Source organism: Semicossyphus pulcher, unplaced genomic scaffold (assembly GCF_022749685.1).
Source record: "Semicossyphus pulcher isolate SPU_LCO1_2020_fin unplaced genomic scaffold, fSemPul1.0.p SCAF_9, whole genome shotgun sequence".
Lineage (NCBI taxonomy): Eukaryota > Metazoa > Chordata > Actinopteri > Labriformes > Labridae > Semicossyphus > Semicossyphus pulcher.
The window spans coordinates 926,901-941,329 of NW_027211770.1; the positions used below are offsets into that span (position 1 = coordinate 926,901).

Sequence of the window (14,429 nt, forward strand, 5' to 3'; positions counted from 1 at the left end):
AGACAGGCTTTGTAAAAGGACGTCAAACACAGGATAACATCAGGCTCACTCTTCATATTATAGACCATGTCAATAAACACCATACAAGCGCTGCCCTGATCAGCGTAGACGCTGAAAAAGCGTTCGATAGGGTCAGCTGGGATTTTTTTTATAAAATACTAGAGAGGATGGGATTCAATGATAAATTCATTAAATGCATAAAGGCATTGTATACTGACCCATCAGCCAGAGTTAAAATTAATGGGCACCTGACAGACAGTTTTAAACTGTACAGAGGGACACGACAGGGTTGTTGTGCCAGCCCCGCCCTCTTCGCGATTTTTATCGAGCCACTTGCTCAAATAATTAGACAAGAAGTCGAGTTGACAGGAATCACGATAGCAAGAGATGAACACAAGATAGGTCTATTTGCTGACGATATAATTACCTTTCTTCAGGACCCAGATACAACGTTTATTAAATTAGTAAAGAAAATGGAAGAATTTGGATTGATGTCGGGCTACAAGTTGAATATGTCAAAAACTCAGGTTTTAACTTTTAATTACAAGCCAAATAAAGAAATCAGGAAGAGATATAATTTAAATTGGAATACTAAGTCATTAAAATATATAGGAGTGATAATAACTCAAGAATTCAACAGAATTTATGAGACAAACTACAAACTAATAAACGATCAAATTCAAAGAGATGTGGCAAAGTGGTCAACATTAGTAATGGATTTCAGCTCAAGAATCGAGGTGGTCAAGATGAACCTCTTGCCTAGGTTGTTATATCTTTTTCTATCACTCCCAGTTAGAGTACCAGATTCACAATTCTCAGCATGGGACAGGCTAATATCCAGGTTCATCTGGGGGGAGCCAGGCCTAGGATAAGATTCAAGACTCTTCAGCTAGACAAAGAAAATGGAGGATTGGCTTTGCCAAATTTGAGAGAATACTAATATGCTGCACAGTTAAGATACATAGTATATTGGTGCTCTCCGAGTTATCAAGCCAGATGGAAGGACATTGAGATGAGCCTGGGCCGGGCTCCTCCACAGTCAAGGTTAAGTGGAAAAGAACATATGGATCTTAAGGGTGAAAACTCGATTATGAGAGAAACATTTGAAATATGGTATGATGTGGTTAAAAAATATAAGTTAACAGGGGACTGTAAGCTGTTGATTTGGCCTTCTCACACCTCTAGGTTCAGACCAGGAACGTTAGACAAGACCTTTGAAAAGTGGAGAGACAAAGGAATAACAGCTACATGTACACTTGTAGATAAGCAACATTTCAAATCATTTAGACAACTTAAAAATGAGTTTGGACTGGAAAATGGAGATTTATATAGATATCTTCAATTAAGACACTTTTATGAGACAGAAATTAAGAAGGAAATCTCACTGGAAGGGAATGAGGTGGTTGAGGTGTTGACAGGTGCATACAAGCAAACTCCTTCAAGAATTGTCTCTGTACTGTACAAGGGTTTATTGAAGCAACAGGGAAGAAATACAGTGTATATAAAAGTGAAATGGGAAAAAGAATTGAATATTGAGTTGTCTGGGAGTGATTGGCAGTCCATGTTTAAGACCCAACATACATCAACGAGCTCTAAAAGATGGAGGGAGTTTGGTTGGAAAAATTTAACACGTTTTTTTATTACACCAAAAATTAAAAATAAACAATTAGGACGACAACAATACTGTTGGAGACAATGTGGGCAACTGAATGCCAACCACTCTCATATATTTTGGTCATGTATGAAAATACGGTAATTTTGGGAGGGGATTCTGAGAGCCATGGGCAAAATTTTTGGATATAATATTCCTGATGACCCCCGGTATGTATATCTAGGACTGACACCAGATGATTTATTAGGTAAAGAAGACATATACCTGTTTAAGATCCTATCTCTGGCAGCTAAGAAAGCCATTACAAGAAGTTGGCTGAGAGCTGACCCACCTGGACTGAGCCACTGGCTGGACATTGTGGAAGAAATTCGATCAATGGAACAAATGACCTACAGCTTACGAATCAAAACAGAGCTATATGCTGTAAGATGGTCAAAATGGCATCTCTATGTGGCAAAGTAGTGTTTACCCCCCTTGTATTTTTGTGTTTTTGTATTGATTGGAAAAAATAAAGTTTAAAAAAAAAAAAGAAAAAGAAAAAATGGCGTGTCGGTTATTGTCTAACATTCTGTGCATACTGCAAGATCTCTTTATCAAGTACGCCTTATAAAGTCCCCTATGCAGTCACTGTTTTTCTGTATGGCATACTTGTCAATTCAGGCATGTGGAGGTAGACTCTGATGTCTCTGGCAGGAAGAAAAGCAGGATCACACACATTTCTCATCCCCGTCATCATCACTTTTATCATCTTAATCGTCAGAGTTCAGCGTGATCATACACAACTTTGCTATCCAATCTACTCAATGTTCAGTTGATATGGTTATAAAAAAAGAGACAGGAGAGGAGGGAGTCTGCCAGTCGGACTATCGTACAACACATAAAGAATGAAAATAAATGACGTGTCCTCTCAGTGTGACACCGAAGCTCTTTGAAACGGTTGCAAATTAATTTACCAAACGTTTTTCCCAAATATTAAGCCTTAGAATGCTTGCAGAGTATGCTGCTGCAATACCCCCTTTAAAGTACCATTTGAATCACTTTTATATTTGACAACATTTTTTGAGTCACTACTTTTCACATCACATCAATAGTACTTCAGACTACTGGTCCATACTGCTGTGTTTAGCACTTCAAAGTCTCCTCACAATAAAGCTGCACCTGCTAGATATTATGTAAAGTAAGTGTTATGTTGTTTTGTTGCCAAATTCAGCCAAGCTACAGTTTCATAGTAATCAATGGGGGCATACCTCCAAGCTTTTATACGATGCCTGTTAATGTGAAGGCAAATGTACACAGTTTACTGCAGATCACTTCTCCAGAAAACACTAAGGCCAATGTGGATTGGATGGAATGCATCTTCTTTAGGTTTGAATGTCACTTAGTGTCATCACAGGAGTGTTAACAGTTGTTTTGTGTTATTATCCTGAACAAGAAAGGCTGTGGGACTACAACTTTAAAAAAGTTATTTCTGATTTCTGTCTGCCCACACAATTATACCACAAATTGGTTCACATAAAACTATCCGCTAAGTGTTTTCTTTATTTGTCCCTAATGAGTGTTCTTTTGGCAGCAGCACTGTGTTTTTGTTCAAGAACCTCCCAAGTCCTGAGCTTTCTATTGTTCTGTAACATCTACCAGGGTAATGATCTCACTAGATTTTCTTTTCAATCTTAAAAGTAGACATTGGCTCTTTGAGAGCATACATGTTTCGATGAGAAACCTATCCTTAAATCTGGCTGTGCTTCTTAAAGTTTGGACTAAGAACTGTTGTCTTAGTTCCTGTCTGCTAGTGGTCTGGATGATGGGAGAGATGTAATTTTTACTGGGAGCCCCACTTTAAATCTGCAAGGCTGAAAACAATATGTGGTGTGAGTCAGAGCTGTGTGTCTCACAAAAAAATGTACGTACTGATTGGTTTTCTGTGATCTCAACTGAAGCACAACAGCTAAATAAAGTTTCATGGTTGAGAGACAGTTGAGAAAGAAATGGAAGAGAAAAAAATATATACAGTACATCCATTTTATACACAAACATAAAAGAGAGTAAGAACTGATGAATGGACTTCAGGCAGAAGTACACAGTCATACATAATATTAATCCAAACCCAAGTAGCCTGATGGAAGTCAGGCAGGTTTTTATTGGCCGATGTGCACTTTTCAGAAGGGGATAATATTTTCATTGTGGAGTTATGTATATAGTTACATTTTTCTGGTAAAGTCAATAATTTATCAAGGTAATGATGGTTGGAGTGGGGAAAGAAAACAAGAAATTGGAGGAATAATGAGATTGGAGGCCCCCTAAGATGAATTGTTGTAGTCTGCAGGGTACTGTCCTTGCTAGATTCAAAAGTCTCTGCACATTGATGAGCCATTCAAACCACTCACTGATTTCCAGGACAGAACAGTCTGTCCTCATGTATCCTTTTTCTGTGTTCATGAATGATAAGGGTATTGGGCCTTGTCTGTGTTGGCTGTGGTTTTTGAAGTTGAAGTGGGGGTAGCAGAGAGGGAAGATGTAGTTGAGTTGTGGTTCATCTGACATAGACTGGATAAGAGCTGGAGAAGGTTTTGTTTAGATGACAGAGGAACGGTGGGGATTGTAACTGGGCTGTGATAATCTCAAAAGGGATGTTTCAAAGAGCTTCGGTGTCACACTGAGAGGACACGTCATTTATTTTCATTCTTTATGTGTTGTACGATAGTCCGACTGGCAGACTCCCTCCTCTCCTGTCTTTTTTTTTATAACCATATCAACTGAACATTGAGTAGATTGGATAGCAAAGTTGTGTATGATCACGCTGAACTCTGACGATTAAGATGATAAAAGTGATGATGACGGGGATGAGAAATGTGTGTGATCCTGCTTTTCTTCCTGCCAGAGACATCAGAGTCTACCTCCACATGCCTGAATTGACAAGTATGCCATACAGAAAAACAGTGACTGCATAGGGGACTTTATAAGGCGTAGTTGATAAAGAGATCTTGCAGTATGCTCAGAATGTTAGATTATAATACAATAATAATACAATTTTTAACACGCATTACCTGGTTAAGTGGCAAGTAATCAATGCAAGGACAGAGGGACTAACAATTCTAAGTATCTCTCTCTGATTTATCAGTTGTTGTGTTTCTTACTTGCGTGAATTCAATGACGCGTGGGTTGGGTGGACTGTCATGTACATGATCTTATGCTACTGTCCTGTTGTGCTGAAGATGGTCAAATCTGTATCCGTACAAATCTGTATAAAAATCTCAAAGGTTCTGTTATGATGCCATTGTGAGTTTGTAGGTGTGTGTTTGCAATTGTAAGTGATTATGAAGGGTGATTTACACTCAACACACCAAATGCCCTCACAAATTTTGGGGCAGAAAATTGTGTTGTACATCAGGAAGTGTGGCAACACTGATTTATTTGTTGTATTAATATGAATTTTATTTTATGCAGCTTGTGTCTCTTTCCTCTGAACATTTGACATATGCTCAGGCAGGGGGCTTCAAAGGCCAGGGCCTTTCACTTGCTGGTAGATGTGATGAAGCTGTTAAAAAGGATGAATAGTCACCATCAGAACAATAGAATGTTTAAAGGGGACTGGACTGGCAATTCCACCCACCAGCTGAACACTAAGAGAGTGAAACGGAGGGAGTGGTTGGAGAGAAGGAGAAATAAAGTCATTGAAGAAATGGAGAAGTGAAGAGTGTATGGCCAAAGTTCATCCAATAAGATAATAGCCTAATGGCTCAACAAAAGGCGAAAATTAGGACATGGCTGAGATGTCACGAGACAAGGGAAATAACCCCACTTTAAGAGGACTCTCAGGATTTGTTAGGCCTGGGTAGTTTTGAGAGCTTTGGGCGCTCCTGTCATGTTACTCTTCCATTTGAATTTACATCTTGTATGTTCTCTCTGCATGTCATTCTCTCTCCCTGCCTGCCTCTCTTTTTCCTTAAATACCCTCCCTGCAGAGATGACGTGCGCCAAGTCACTTTAACAACATATGGGAGTTGCATACCAAATAATAACCCCTTGGTTCACAAACAGTGTCCTGGAATAGTGTTTAAATCCAAGGGGAGAGGTACACACAGACTGACATTGCATTATTAAAGCCTATACTGTACTATAACACACTTTATGATTGGCCTAACAGATTCTCTCTGGGGTAGGACTTTCACAGCCTGGCCTATGCCCAAATTCAAAAAACACTTGAAAACGTAGTTGATCAATCAACCACTCTGGTCACTTTCAGGTGAAGGTTAGCTATAACTTAAGGGCAATAGTAAGTTTTGAGATGAAAATAGCAGCTATTACCACATTTGAGGCCTGGCCAAAAAGTAATAGCCTCAAGAAGAGTGATGGTTTCCTCTAGAACACGAGTTAAAATAAGGTAGCATTGTTATTTAGACAGAGAAAGTACTAGAAGGTAATAGTGATAAAAACTGAACCTAATAATTGCTTTATGTCTCTATTGGCCAATTTCATGCTTTGTGCAGATGTGTGTGCCCACAAGCATTAATACTCACTATGTGTTTTTTTATTATGAAAATAATGGTGCAGGTTTAGCTAAGTGCGTGTCACTGGCAACCCACTGCATGTAAATAAACATTTACAGCCTACCTTTCTTTGATGTTAAGCACACAGAACTTTAATAAACATATTATCCTGTCCAATCCTGATGCCACGTCTGGAGATGTAAATAATTAATGTTACGCTGTTGTGCCTCATGAGTAAAGGTACACAGGTCTCTCTTAATTTTCTTTTCTGCTGGGCAGTGGGATTGCTTCAGTTGCTTTAACATCAATCCGTGCTTTGACATACAGTGTATTGTACAGTAACTTGTATGTGTTATGCGTGTGCAGGGGCACAGAGGAAAGAAAGAAGTTATCTAGGTTGGTCAGAGCCCGGTATATATAAGAAGAACGACTGAAATCAGCCGTGTATATAGCAACATGCCTGACTGCAGGCACACCTGGCTCTTAAAGGGAATGAGAGCTGGCACTCTGATTGGAACACACCTATGAATAATAATAAACAAATACAATGTGGTCAGAGTACTGCATAGTACATTATCATGCAACATTGATTGTGGGTATCATCACGACAAATCAAGTCTATTTTATGCTTGCTAAAAGCCAGACGTACCTGGATGTTTAGTATGAGAAAATACTGTAAGACACAATGATCTTGGCCCTCTGTTTGCTTTCTTCTATTTACACACAGCCACAGACACACACAAACTATAAACATATCCACCTGTGACCTTAGTCACTGAGCACAAGCTTCCACCCACAAGTTTTTGGCAGGTTGCCATAGCAACCACCAACCAAGGTAACTGGCCATCTTTTTTGTCGATTGCCTCAGCAACACACATTTGTTGCCATACCAACCCATGTGGCTGTTTTAGTGATATGTAAGAGCACAGCGTCTGAGGAGGCACGCTTGTGCTGTGACATCACCACAGTTTCAAGACAACTGTGGGATAGGACTGCTGAGCAAGGCAGACCTTTAAATCATGAAATATATCTTAATATGTCTTAAGAGAGACCCCCTTCCCTCACCTCTGACGCCCTGATGGCTTTACCATGTACAGACCTCAGGCTAACCTGGTAGAATGTGTGCTTTGTCTATATACCTCTGTCTCAGTCCCTCTGTTTCTGCTTATATCTCTCTTACACCCAGTTTTCCCATTATCTACCTGTCTTTCTCTCTCAGAAGAACTGTTTTGAGACATTGACGAGTCCGTTTTAACCTTCAGTTTAATACAGTTGGTCCAAATGCTATAAAGGAGGCTCTTACTGTGTGATTTGTGTGCTTGGCTGTTGCCATGGGTGTCAGAATAGACAATCTGCCTTCCTCTGGACCACAGCAGGCACATGAGGACATGTAATGTCTAGGACACTGTGTGTGTCTGTGTACAGGAATGATCAGGTTCTCATAGTTCCCTTTCTCTCTACAGGAGACAAGAAACCTTAGGGGCAACATTACATCCCCTAAATGAGGTGTCACTTAAACATCATATTTTATAATACTGTACAGTAAATGAAAATAACAGTGAATTATGAAGAGATTTAAATAAAGGATGAATGCAGGACAGTACATTTTCTCATATAGATGTTTTAGGGTGCTACAGTTTTTCTGTCGTAAAGCAATTATTTCATCACAGGACCAAAAGTTAAATAAATAAACCTAATTTACATAAACGCATGGCATTTATGTAAATTGGTGTAACACTACACATTACTGTAACACTCCACACAGCACTGCAGATGATACACATCCAGAATATGACTGATTGTTTAAGTGAAGCTGTTTTAAAACAATTTATTTATCCAATGTCTTTTGTCTTTATGATGTTCTTTCTTTGCCAGAATCACGTCCCCTGTCCATCCCAATGAAGGTGGTGCCCGACAGAACAGCTGTAGAGGCGTGGACAGCCTCAGAGGAGAGAATGAAGGAGCTCATCGCCCATGCCTGGGATGCTGTTAAACGGCTGACTCTACAGGTACCAAAATGTACTTTCCAAAAATGATGGTTGTAAATATGTAGAGGTGTAGGTGTAAAAGACACCAAATTCCTCTACTGAGCTGATTTTGTTTAGTGGTCCTTTGATATTGTTTGTCTGTAAAAGATTGCAAGGTTTCTGCAAAATCTGGAAAAGTGCCATTTTTGTGCTCTTGTACTTGACCTTATTTCAAAGTTATTGGCATTATATCCAGATGCAGTTTTACATTTTACTAACACCGGTCCCTAATCTACTTTAGACTATTAACTGCTCTCCCTGTCCCCCTCATTTGTTTCTGTAAAGTACTAAGGTTTAGCTCAGCTCAGTTTAGTGCTTTCTGTGGTTGTGGTCATATGCCTCCAGAGACCTCTGTTAGCTGGCTCTGTTTTACATACAGATGCATACGTAGCGTCTCATGTCCTTTTGTGGTGAGCTGGCTTTCTGGCTGGCTTGCAGGATGTCCCTTTCCGTCTGTTTAAGTGTCCAACTGCATAGTTAAGTGCTCCCATTGCTCGCTGCATCTTGACTGAACCAGTAAGTAAAGCCCACATCACAACCAATCCCATCTGAAGTACATCAGGGAGTGCTGACAACTCTCTGACAGGGCTCCTCTTGATAAAGGGAAAGCACTTCATGGTGTGTGCAAACGTGTGTGTCTATGCACCCAGTGCTCATGTAGGACATTGCTGATTGAGGCACACGTCTTTTTGTTCAGTTGTGTGTAAGGCTCATTTATGTCTTCTGGTAGACAGTCTGCAAACATTACTATGAAGACACAGAACCACATTAATCGTAGATATTACTTTTGTATTTTTGTTTTAAAATATCTAAATAGATATATAAATAGATGAGAGACCTATCAGCATGCTGGCTTACATAGATATTCTACTGATCACTGCAGCACCGTTATATTCTTTGACTATTGTTTGTCTATGTCAGCACACAGTCAGAATCAAACAATGATTGGAATACATCATAGGTCAATCGACTATCATCTCAAAAATCACTACGGGCACAGAAGATTTCTCTTAAAATGGTTAAATCACCGCATTAGGGACACTCTTTGCAGGCCATTCAAAGTGAAAGTGCAGGCAATGAAAATAAGTCTTTAATTAGAATATGGCTTATGGGCAGCTTTCATTGTCCATGTAAACAAAAACAAACGATACAGAAGTCCATTCCAACAAACAACCATTCTTAATTCATCTAAATTCTTATTGCTAGGACACACAAACTGATGTCAGTCAAACATAAAAGAGAGCATGACGCATGTGAATTTAAATAATGCTCCAGACTCCAGGTCCCATGTCAGCCCATTGAGCTGTTTACAGAACTTCCACAAAAGTTAACTCAACCCTCTAATAGTTTGCTGAGCCCGTCATTGCCTCCACTTTCCTCTGTCCCCTTCAGCTGTGCGACTGGGACCACACCACGTACTGCAGCAGTAATTAGGAAAGAGTCTGTCCTGTTGACATGGGAGTGGAAGCGGACCAAACCGAAGACCTGACAGCTGGTACCCCAGGCCTTCGATATCCAAAAACTTAAACCACTCTATTTATTTTAGTGTGGCGTAAACAGAATACCTAATAGCTAACACTTCTGCTACACATGTGCCCAATTTGGGATGCAGGGCTTTTTTCATCTTTTGCAGAAGAGAGAGGTGTAAGAGGGATAGGGCAAAGTTGGGGAATGAGATTGGGGGAGAGTTACGCAAGTATTTTTTTCCATGGCTGAGACCACTTAAGGCTGTTTAAACAGAATGGGGACATGTTATAACTTGTGATTGTATACTTTCTTTTCTTTTTTAATTTAATAAATTCCTTTTAGTCCTGGTCTCAGGTGCAATTATGATGCTTTGTTGCTTTGACATAAATTATTTCCTAAAGATTGACAACAGGAGGCAAGAGGCCAGAGTTCTTGAGTAGAGGCTAGACTGTGGGCTCATATTATACCAGTAGTATGAGCCTACCACTAGTAGATAATGCAGGATTAAAGGAGCAGTACATCAGGGGTTCATTTCTGGTTCTTGTCTGTTGTCATTAATTCATCAGTGTCATCAAGTCGAGCACAGCACAGAACACTGGGATTAAATGTTCTATATTTTTATTATACTATCATGGAATTGGATCACACATTAAAGTTATTGAAGGACAAATATACTTTGCTGCATCATCCCTTATTTTACCTCAAGAAACAGCATAACCTAAAGGAATCTGTGTAAATGATTCTGTCCTACTGCACTGTCTATTGCATTACTGTGCGACTCTGTACTTGAATAAAGCGTATGTAATGTCTGTAACGACACATTTCCCACTGAAAGTCTAAAACCAGTGTAGCAGCTGGAAGAAGCAGAACACCCATTGTTTGTATTTGTAGCTTTTTGCTGTAAACTCTTCTTAATACCATACTTGTCTTTTCAATGACAAACATATATTGGTTTCCTGTGATGCTGTGTCATGCGTGGTTAGGGAGTTATCTGAATTCATGAGTTTTACACTCTATCAGTGACTGAGTGATTCAACCATATCCTATACATTTTTCTGAGCCATTGTTCCATTATGACTTCAAATAATCTGATTTTTATGTCTCTTTGTTTTGAAGATCTTCTTCTCCTGTTACCTCACTGGGAATGATAGGCCATTAGAGGGCATCCTTTAATCTCTTCAAGAAACTGTAACTGATTCAGAAAGATGGGCAGCTAATGTTGAAAACAAATAGGTCAACTGAGAAATGTTTCAGTTTGCACATATGGCTGTGCTATGTCACTGGTTCTTAAAAAAAGGGGTCCCACTTTCTTTACTTTCTTTAATAGTAGTTGATTGGTTTAGTTTTTCCTTAGAAAAGATAAACTGAGAGAAATGAATGATCTGGATGTGGAAATAAATTCTCATTGGAACAAAAGAGCTAGTACTGCAATAGGCATGGTGAGGTCAGAGGAATATGCCATCCAAACAGCCCGTCAGGCCCAAGATGGGGGGATCTCCTTGACTTTGTGTAGCACCAGCATCAATTTTGTGTACAAAATGTGGGAGAGATAAAGAGTGTGTGTGTGAGTGTTTTTCCTATAAGGCTTGAGGCTATAATATGGGTAGGCGGTGTTGTTTTAGTTGTCAGTTCTCATTAAAGCTGAAGGGCGGTGCTGCAATTGTCACCCTGGCCAGAATGGCCTGGCACAGCTTACAATGGCCACTTGCCCTTAGCCGTGGAGTTCTGACCCTCAGCTTTACTTCCTTCTCTCCCTCCAAGTCTTTGTGTTTCTCTTTTCATACAGTACATCCCCTGAACACCTCCCTTCCATGTTCTCACATCTTATGTCTGTCTTTGTCCCAGTACTATTCTTCTCCAGCTTATTTTCTGCCTACCCCTCTCCCCCAATGCTCACCTTTACCCCCTTATACATCTACCCTTCTCGACCCCATACTCCCTGAGGACTGCCATGTTCTCACTTGGGCTGATAATAATTGCAAGTGACCAGGATGGTGATTCTGTTTCAGGAATTCTTCAATAATTCTTTCTATTTAACACATGAATGTGTTCAGTGCTGGCAAAGTAGCACGTTGCTACCAAAACTGAAATGGGATCTGCTGAAACAGAGAGACCGTTGCCATGGAAAAATGAAGTAACACTGCTCCCTGCAGCTGCCATGAATTAATGAGTAGGATATTTTTGAAAGAGAAAAAGAGGAGAAAAAGGCAGGGGGGTAAAAAAGGTCAAATGATGGAAATGAGATGGAGGTGAGGATTTGAGGAAGAATGAGAAAAAAAAAACTAGGCAAAAGGTGTGTATGAAGCCAGGAGGAAAGTGACAGAGCGATAGAAAGGAGGATCTTGTGTAGTGTATGTTTGGTGTGGCTCAGATGTGAGCTGGCCAGATGTTTTCCATGAACAGGATCTGACCCCTGACTGCAGCGCCTTCTGCAGGCACACTTCATCCTCTGCCCCCATTTCCTCGATCCTATCAGCCCTCCACCCAACACCCCATCTTCCCTATAAGTCAGATCCCAAAACTTCAAAATGATTTTCAATTACAACCTTAATCCTGTTTCTTAGTGGAGAATTGCCAACTCTACAAACTTGAAAGACATGTTACAACCCTTGAGGGCCACTTATGTGCATACATTTACATTGTTTATGATTAACCTTATAGCCATGAACAGGGCCATTAGCTACTATGGGTGTGCATTAAGATGATCCGATACACATCTAAATGCATACGCTATGATACGATTCATGGATGATACATTTTAATTTGGAACGATCCAGTGTTTGGTTTGATGCAGTACAATACAATGCAATTTCATGCAGTTCTTCATATTCGCTTCATATATACATTTTCCGTTAAAGATTACATTGAATAAATTATATAAAAGGGGCTCTGCTCATCTTCAAACAGATATATTTTATTATAGACCAGACAATCAGAAGTAATTTCGTTTTTCTCTATGGAATGTGGAAAAATAACTCTTTAACCTTAAAAACAAAAGAATAGATTCTTACTAATGGCCCAAATTTCAGCCAAATATACTAAAAGTATGTGTGCCTGCTAAGACTGGAGAGCAGTGAACATGCAGTTGTGTTAAGATAATAATAATGAAAACAAAAATAAAATAAAAACAGCATTTCAAGACATCCCTTTTCTCATGTCATTATTTTGCTGCTACCCTTTTAACATTTGTTTGGCACTTATAACAGGACCAATCAGCAGTATGTGACAATCAATGCAATATAATAAAACAGCAATTCGGTTTATCCCTTAAACACAAAGCTACCCATACCATCCCCAGTACATTTCCTTAAACGTTCCCTGTTTAATATTGTTTTTTAAATATGGCATACTTGTATGTCATTAACAGTGGCAGTTAAGCTCCACATGTAAACATTATGACTTGCATCCACAAACCCCACTGTATTTTTCATAATCAAAATCTGACAATGTCACACCCTTGAATTGGTCTGCATGCTAGCCTATCTTGTTGCAAGATGCCAAAAATGCTTCTTTTATGATCAGGCTGAAGCTGAGAGGCATTCTTTATCCTTAGCATATTGAAGTGCAGATATTTAGTAACACACAGAAATAACTAGGGTATTATTTTAACTTGCAGTCCCTTACAAACAGGCTGTACTGCAAACATAGAACTAGGTAAGAGCAGAGGGCAGAATGAGAGTGTCTCTTTTGTCATTGAGTTTCCACAAATGTCTCCTCACACAGAGGGAGAGGGGGAGTGTTGAAAGGAAGGACGAACAGAGAGTGATACAGCAGAGGCACTTAGGGAATATGAAGCAGAGAGTGAGAAAGAGGGTGTACATTCTCTTCTGATTAAACACTCATTCCATCTGGTATCGCCTGATCATATCAAGACCTCACAATGTAACAAGGGGTGTGTCATCGACAGTTTACTGGGTGAGAACACAGTGTGTGTGTGTGTGTGTGTGTGTGTGTGTGTGTGTGTGTGTGTGTGTACGTGCACGTGTACGTGTGTTCATATGTGGCCAGAATCCCGTTCCATGTTATGCTGCTGTGTCCGTATACCAATGACCTCACAGCCATTATAGGCAAACTTTTATTTGATCCTCTTGCAGCCTAGAGATCTGGAACTGTTTTTTATTAGGATAAAAATGAAGAGCAGCTACAATTTAAAAAAAGGGATGTTTGGAGTTTTTTTTTTTTATTCTCATGAAAAAAAATGGTGATTTTCATCCTCATCTTCTTTTGTTTTTGCTTTGGAAGTGAATCTGGTTAAATTGTTGGAGCATACAACCACCCTTTCTCTAAGGATCGAGGGGCAAGCCAATTTAAACTCAGGTTTAATCAGATCAGTGGACGTTTAGAACAGCAAAGTTCACACTTCATAAATCAATAGTAATGAATAACTGCCAGGTAACCAGTATTTTCTGTTTCATACATTTGACCAGAATACAGTCCAACCTTCTTACCACTCATCCTTTTTTATGTAAAGGCTTTTGTTTAAGCTCCAAGCTGTACCATAAGTCTTGCATAGCTTACGTCTAAGCTTTAGCTGAGTCCATTCCAGTCCAATTCACCCCATTCCCAGTTAACAAGCAGTCTCTCTCATCTAAACTAAGTCACCCTATCTTAGTTGACCTTGGCCCTGCTCAGACAAGACCTCAGCTATCACATTTGAGTACTCCCAGCCATGACCACCATCTCCCTGTGAATCTTATATTCTAGCTGTCTGGGCAGCCCTTAGACCCCATCTGTAGTAGCTCACCATGCTGGGGTGGTTGAGGTGTGATTGTTTGAGTTTGGGGGTGGGAGCAGGAGAGGCAGGCCAGGCCAGCCGCACTCCTAAGGCCACTGTTG

The 14,429-nt window shown here is 39.8% G+C and overlaps 1 protein-coding gene across 4 annotated transcripts in view; it reads left to right on the forward strand.

The window, feature by feature from the left end:
• LOC138583631 (intermembrane lipid transfer protein VPS13B-like) overlaps nt 1–14,429 on the forward strand; it is a 320,195-nt gene that overhangs the window by 135,833 nt on the left and 169,933 nt on the right. For all 4 annotated transcript variants that reach the window (XM_069655550.1, XM_069655552.1, XM_069655554.1 and 1 more), the window contains exon 22: nt 7,975–8,108. In XM_069655550.1, coding sequence (XP_069511651.1) covers nt 7,975–8,108 — 134 coding nt within the window. The remainder of the gene's footprint in view (nt 1–7,974; nt 8,109–14,429) is intronic.